We start from the raw sequence: 7,387 nt of genomic DNA, 5'->3' as shown, positions 1-7,387 counted from the left end.
TGTGTGTGTGTGTGTGTGTGTGTGTGTGTGTGTGTGTGTGTGTGTGTGTGTGTGTCTAGTAACAAAATACATAATGAACCACTAAACAGATTTTAAATGGGACAAATGCTAAATCCACTTTTTAAGCTGTTAAATACATTTTATTGTGCACTTGAAGTGCAAAAAAGTTGAATTTAGTCTCCCCTGCAAAGATATCTTAATATTCTGTTAACCTGAACCCAATCGAGATGGTTTGGGGTGAGCTGGACCACAGAGTGAAGGCAAAAGAGCCAACAAGTTGAAGAAATTTATAGTTATTACAGGTTAGTACTGATGTTAGAAGCATGACAACATACAGTATTCTTAGGTGTTCCTTTTTATAATGTTGGCAATGTTTAATCTATTATGTTTTGATTGATAATAGATTAGTTACATGTCCGAAATATCTATAACAACACATATTTAACCTTTATGAGAACAGTAGGTGAGAATTTTGTATTAATGCCTGTGATTCAGCCGTAGGTCAGTAGGGGGCGAAGGCAGGCATTGAAGACCCAGTATAAATGGATCAACTTCCTGGTTTGTCAGCAGTGTGTGGTTTCCTGTCAGCTCCGCTTGGCAATAAACCCCACTCGGTTCCAGAATTCTGGTGTTTGTGTGGTTTTATTCCTTCTAAAAATCACATTATTTAACAGTGGTGGTTTTATATTGACTTCAGTCTTTGAACACGTATATTTTTTACAAAGAGCGAAGCATCTCTAACTCCTTCAAGGCTGTTGGGAGACCATTTCAGGTGACTACCTCTTGAAGCTCATCAAGAGAATGTCAAGAGTGTGTGAAGCAGTAATCAAAGCAAAAGGTGGCTACTTTGAAGAACCTAGAATATAAAACATATTTTCAGTTGTGTCACACTTTTTTGTTCAACATATACCATGTGTTAATTCATAGTTTGGATGGCTTCAGTGTGAATCTACAATTTTCAGTCATGAAACTAAAGAAAACTCCTTGAATGAGAAGTTGTGTCCAAACTTTTGGTCTGTACTGTTATATACACTGCTCAAAAAAATAAAGGGAACACTACTGCTCAAAAAAATAAAGGGAACACTACTGCTCAAAAAAATAAAGGGAACACTTAAATAACGCACGCTAAGTCCAAGTAAATCAAACTTTTGTGAAAAACATTCAACTCTGTACAGAACAATGTACTCAATGTGAATATTTCATTGATTAAGATCGGGAGTTAGCGTGCGTTGTTTAAGTGTTCCCTTTATTTTTTTGAGCAGTGTATATTTTTTGGGCTGGATATAAGATTTTAAAACTTGGTTAGATGTAGGGCTGCACGATATCAAGAAAACCTGCGATGTGCGATAACAGTGCTTAATGTTGCAATGACAATATGACTTGCAGAAAATCAGGAAATACTCCGGGTTCAGAGCAATTTTCATTCCAACATGATGGAGTCATCATGATTTGATGTTTCTTTGTTCCATTTTGTTTATCAGATTGATGCTGCCAAATCACATAAATGCAAACATTAGAGCCAATTATTTATTGCAATTCATGCATTTTTTACAATATGCATGCTGCACAGGCTGCTATGACGATAACGATAAATTTGTGATATATTGTGCAGCCCTAGTTAGATGCAGTTTTTGCAGTGTGATAATGAAAAACAAAATTAGAACTCCTTTTTTTCTAAGAGCTTGTCCAACATGTCAGGCTGGTTTCCACCTGCATGACTCAAACCGTCCCTCATTCTTTCTGAGCTTCAGGGACAAAAACAATAAAAATGGAGACAGTTGTGGATAAAAGAGCGAATCTGCTGAGAGGAGGAAAAACAAGGAGCCTTCTCCTGACTGGAGTTACATAATCAGCTCACCCAGAAACCTTCTGCAGTCGGTCTGAACTCATCCAGATGGGGAGAACCAAATCAGCAGGAAGGACAAGGATGCGTCAATGCTTGTTTTACAGCATTGTCACACCTGTATGTTCAACAAAAGAGGCAGTGAGGACAAAACATCTGAGGCATTCAGCAGGAAGACAGGAGAGCGGAGAGATGAAGTCAACTATCAACTAAATCAAAGGAAAAGGAGAAGAAGGACAAAGACTCATTTATTGGTCAAATAAAGCTGTGGAATACAGATAAGGCAGGGAGGAAACAAACAGTGAGATAAGGAAAAAGCTGCAGATAAAGGGATAAAATGAGCTCAGATTGATGGAGAATGTAAATGCTCTAAGCAGAAAATGAAAAATACATAATGTATTTTAAACTCTTAAGCCCCAAGGGGTTTTCTTGAAGTTCTTTCTCAAAAAACCATGCCGGAATGTAACTGAGCGTTTCTCAGCATTTAAAATCTCTACTTAAATAATCTTGGTATCAAAACAAAGCTAACACTTGGGAGATTTTATCAGAAGTGTAAGTATTAAAACAGCTGCTGTGGTTTTAGAGACATTGGGGATGGAACATAATTTGTTTTTCACGCTCAGCTGAACAATTTTTTCATTAGACAGTATGTATATAACCTATTTAAAACATAATGAATCAGGCTAAAAACTCTTGGAAACCATAAATCCACTTGTGGGCATTACCTGTGCAAAGATCCATGTTGCTAAAATTAACTGGAGCAAAGTTACAGAGGTTTCAGTAAAGAAATAATTTAGCATTTTATCATTCTGCACAGCACAGACCATGATGGTCCCATTATTAATTGTTTAGAAATCGTAAGTTTTTATGTCCAGAAGTTATTTATTTTTTCTTAACTGCCTTCAAAGACTCGTTATTGAATGTTTATTCTTTTGAAAATTATCCAAACATTTATTTGTCACCATATATATTATAAAAAATAATGAGAAATTATATTTGACCTTAGTTGGATCATATTCACTCGAAATCAAATGAAAAAAAAAAACACTTTCAACACACTTTACAACCTAGTATTTATGTATCTACTTTGACTTGTTTTAAAAAATATTGTCAATTTTTTTTCCTTTACAGATTTGTTGTAATGTATTTGCAGATTTTGTATTTACAGGTTTGCAATGACGCCGTTTTGTACAGGTTGTTTACTTTCTGATTCAACTGCTTGACGTTTGAACTGTGTTTGGTGAATGTAAAAATAGTTTCAATAAGCTTTTAGCCAAGATTCTTTGGTTTCTTTTGATACCAAACATGTCCAGGTTCAACTGACAGATCTGAAGTTAAAAGACGTTAAAAGAAATAGAAAAGGGAAAAAGAGGTTAAGCATGTTTGAATTTGCTTTAACTGTTTTATCAACTTAGGTCTACAAGATACACTTTAAGTGACATTTTCAGATTTATTTCTGTTTAAAATTATAACAAAGAAAGTAAGAGCTGCCAGATAATCCTAAATAAATAAGGATATTTTATATTAAAATGTTTTCTATGTATTTCTATTTTTTTGTCTAAGACATTAGTCAACAATCAGATTTAGACCTGACCTTCAACCTCTGTTCATCCTGTTTTTCTCTAACTCCAGGTGAAACCATACACTTGAGCAGCACTCCATAACCCCTTCTCCCAGTCAGCTCCTCTTCTTCGCTCCCCCGTTGCCATGACAACCACCCTGGAGACCATGCTGCTGCCTCCGGACCAAGAACTGAGCCCCGAGCGACTGGATGCCTGCGGCGACACCAGCGGACGCTACAAGGTGGTGCCGTCGGTAGTGTGCTCCATGTGCTGCCTCTTTGGTATCATCTACTGCTTCTTTGGTGAGCTGCTGAACTTCCTGAAAGTTTATGACTCTGATTGTTTTGCTGAGTCAGCGTTCACACTGCTATTTTGGTGTTTAGAGGGTCAGTGTGCGTTTTTTGGTATTTACTTTAATGTGTATACTTTGTGCTCTTTTAGCTGTTCTTGTATTCAAGTCCATCAAAAACAGTTTTTATTCAAACTGCTTTAACTTCCATTAATGCTACTTATGCTAATGCAAATATCACTGCTGTGACTTATGATTATACTAGACTAAGACTAATAATACTGCTAATGCTAATTAGCTAGTATTACTACTGCTAATACTAATTGCACTAAAGTTTATCCTATATGGCTGTAATTATAACTATAGAAATTGTATTTCCTGTGAAAATGCTAGTGTGAATGCCTTTGCTGAAAAGCTTTGCTGAAAGCTGCTGAAATTGAGCTGAAAATGTTTAATAGCAAAACAGTTAATATGAGTTAATTTTAAAAGTGGAAAGAGGTATAAAAATTTTTCACTTAGCAGAAAACAGTAGAAAGGAGCTGAAAAATAGCTGAAAAGGCAGAAAAAAGTAAAATTAGCATAAAACAAGCTAAAGGTAGCAGACACAAATTGAAAAACAGTAAACAGTAGCTAAAATGCAGGAAGCAGCTCAAATTAGCCGACAGAAGCAAAAAGAAGCACAAAAAAGCAGAAATCGGCTGAATAGCCAAAAGGAGCAGAATCATTCATTCATTCATTCATTCATTCATTCATTCATTCATTCATTCATTCATTCATTCATTCATTCATTCATTTCTATAGTGCTTGACACAACCACAGTGTTGGTGACCAAAGTGCTTCACAAAGTCAGTAATTAACATGACAACAAGTTAAAAGGCAAGAAAACACAAGAAAATAGCCAAAATAAAACCAGAAATGACACCACATATTTATGTACTAAAAGCCTGTCGGAATAAAAAAAGTCTTAAGCTTTGATTGAAAAGGGACAAGTTCAGTAAGCAAACGTAAATAATGATGGAGCTGATTACATAGTCGAGGCGCGGCCGCAGAAAAGGCACCCTCCAGTGGAGCTGATGTGGGGGTTTGGGGCGTCGGGTGGGTTCTCAGGGGCTGGGCCACTGGGGATTCCTGGGTGAGGTGGGGAAGCGACTCTCGTCCCGAGGAAGATCTTGGTGGTTCTGGGGGATGTCTTCTGGTGGCTGCATGCGGGCCCTCAGGTGGTCTGTAGCGGCGGTCATGGGTCGCCGACCCAGTGGCCTGGCTGTGCTGGGGTGGGTTTGGGGTGGGCGCGGGGGCTTAGGGTTCTGGGGTCTTGCTGCCCCTGGGCTGTGGTCCTGGTGGGACCAAAGGGGCTTGAGTCCTGGTGGGCGGGTTGCCATGCTCTAGGCCGGTTTGTGCCCTGGTGCCCAGCTCTGGACGTGGGGCCTTCAGTGCACTGGTGGGCTGCAGGTCTCATGAGCTGGGGGATTGGGTTGGCTGGAGGCGGGGCCGGTGGCCCGTGGGAGGGGATAGGCCAACCCAGCCTGGGTGTCTAGTGTGCTATATGTTCTGAGAGTTGTCTGAATGTTGACGTGAGTGTAGCATTTCTTCTGGGGTGGGGGCAGTGTAGATGGCCTTTGGTGGCGGCCGGGGGGCTGTGCTGGGTCGGCTGGTTGGCCCCATTTTTGTGGCGGAGGTTCGCTCTTGGTGCCTCCTGGCGCTGTCAGCAGCTGGGTGTGCACTCTCGGCTGAAACTTCCTTGCTGGGGTTCGGTAGCTTCTTTGGGCTGCGAGCGTGCTATGGGGCTGGGGGTTGGGTTTTGGGGGTCTGGACAGCTCTGGGGCAGGTGGACTGTTGGTCTCGGTTTCTGGCGGTCCTCTGGGCTCTGTCTGTCCATGGTCTGGGGCTCTCCGGGCCTGGTGGTCTGTCCAGAGGAAGAGGTATTGGGGCCTCACTCTCTGGGTGAGTCTCGGGAAACGGGGGAACTTACTGGGGTCAGTGGGGGAGCTGACYCCATGTGGGAGCATTTTGCTCCCTCAGTCCTTTTTCTCCACATCCCTTACCACATACCTCCACCCTCTTCATTTTCAACTCCACTCATGTAGGGTTTTTGGGGTGCAGGTGTTTTATAAAGAGCAACAATTTTACATCTCTGTTTGCTATATATACCTGAGCCCCAATTTTACTGTACACCCTAGACATTCACTTATAACATCCTCATAACATTCACATATAGGAACTTGGGGGTGGGCACTCTTATGGCATGCAAGGGGTGGGGTGGAATACTCTCGCCACTGATGCCTGTGCCCACTCCCAATGTTTGCTTGCAGACATTTGTGGTTTTGGGTTAGAGTGGGATGGAGGGGAAACTGGCACCATGTCAGCCTCTGCTCCATCTTCTTCCCCATTTTAATTGCATTATAGAACAACACACATCAACAACACATCCGAGGGTGGAGGTGTGTGTGTCTGGGTCTTTTTCACACCCCCCTTCCCCGTTGACCATTTGGGGATGGGGTCCAGAGGAGGGGCAGGCAGTTTGGTGCGGCCTGGGCTGCGGGTGAACTCGGGGCTTGGAGGGGTGCTGGGGACAGGGCTGGCACTCCGGCTTCCCTAGGGTTGTTCGCATTCCTAGAGTATGGCTCCTGGTTGCCGTTGTTGGTCCGCTGGCTGGGGTGGCTGCTGGAGTCCAGCTCGTGGTCGGTTGGGGGTGTACTCTTGGCCGTTGTGTGGGGGTGGTTGGGAGCATGGTTTTGCTGGGGTGGGGGGCTGGCCAGTCGGCCTGGTGTGGCCTGGGCCGAGACTTGGCTGTCTGGCCCTCTCCAACCCAGAATGAAATGGTCTATTTCCTGGGTTCGGATGTGAGCTGCTCTCTGTAGGGGGCGGGCGCATGTCCTGGACCTGGTAAATGGTAAATGGTAAATGGTACTGAACTTATAGAGCGCTTTTCAAGTCCCTCCGGACCCCCAAAGCGCTTTACACTAACAGACATTCACCCATTCACACTCACATTCACACACTGATGATGGCAAACTACACTGTAGCCACAGTTGCCCTGGGACACACTGACAGAGGTGGGGCTGCCATGCATCGGCGCCACCGGACCCTCTGACCACCATCAGTAGGCAAGGTGGGTGAAGTGTCTTGCCTAAGGACACAACGACTGAGACGGCTGGACGGGGGATCGAACCAGTGACCTTCTGGTTCCAGGACGACTCCCCTAACCACTCCGCCACAGCCGCCCCAACCCCGACCTGGGAGGTATAGAGTATGAATGGGGAGTGTGAGTGGAATTTGGCGTCCATCTGTGTTTGTTTATGCTTAGATTTTTGTCAGGCTGGGACTTGGGCGACCCTTTCTTCGGGTTCATTTGAGGGCCCACTGATTCTCCTGCCGCTCTGCCCTCTGGTGGGGTGTGACTTTGCCCGCCGGCTCGCTGGTGGCTTTTGATGTCTGTGGGTGAGTGCTTGGGCATGTGCCGGCTCGGCCCGGTGGGGCTTGGGTCCTCTGGCCCTGTCTGGACTTGGCCTGGTGGTGGTGTTGGTGTGGGGGCGGTGCGCCCTGGGGGCCCAGACCTCTGTGTCCATGCCAGGATCTGCTCTGGCACGGCGGGTGCCAGCGGGGCCTGTGTGCTCGTTGCTGCTGGCCCCAGGGGTTTACTGCATGTGGTCACTGGTGGGGCTCTCCCTACTTTCTCCTATAGTCCCCTTTGGG

General features: G+C 44.2%; 1 protein-coding gene across 1 annotated transcript in view; it reads left to right on the top strand.

The window, feature by feature from the left end:
• The window catches only part of tmem198ab (transmembrane protein 198ab), a gene marked incomplete in the record, with an annotated part of 39,562 nt that overhangs the window by 26,588 nt on the left and 5,587 nt on the right, over nt 1–7,387 (top strand). Inside the window, 1 exon segment of the mRNA XM_014021787.1 lies at nt 3,476–3,707. Coding sequence (XP_013877241.1) covers nt 3,551–3,707 — 157 coding nt within the window.

This window comes from Austrofundulus limnaeus, unplaced genomic scaffold, assembly GCF_001266775.1.
Source record: "Austrofundulus limnaeus strain Quisiro unplaced genomic scaffold, Austrofundulus_limnaeus-1.0 Scaffold305, whole genome shotgun sequence".
NCBI lineage: Eukaryota > Metazoa > Chordata > Actinopteri > Cyprinodontiformes > Rivulidae > Austrofundulus > Austrofundulus limnaeus.
This window is presented reverse-complemented; position numbering and strand designations above follow the sequence as displayed.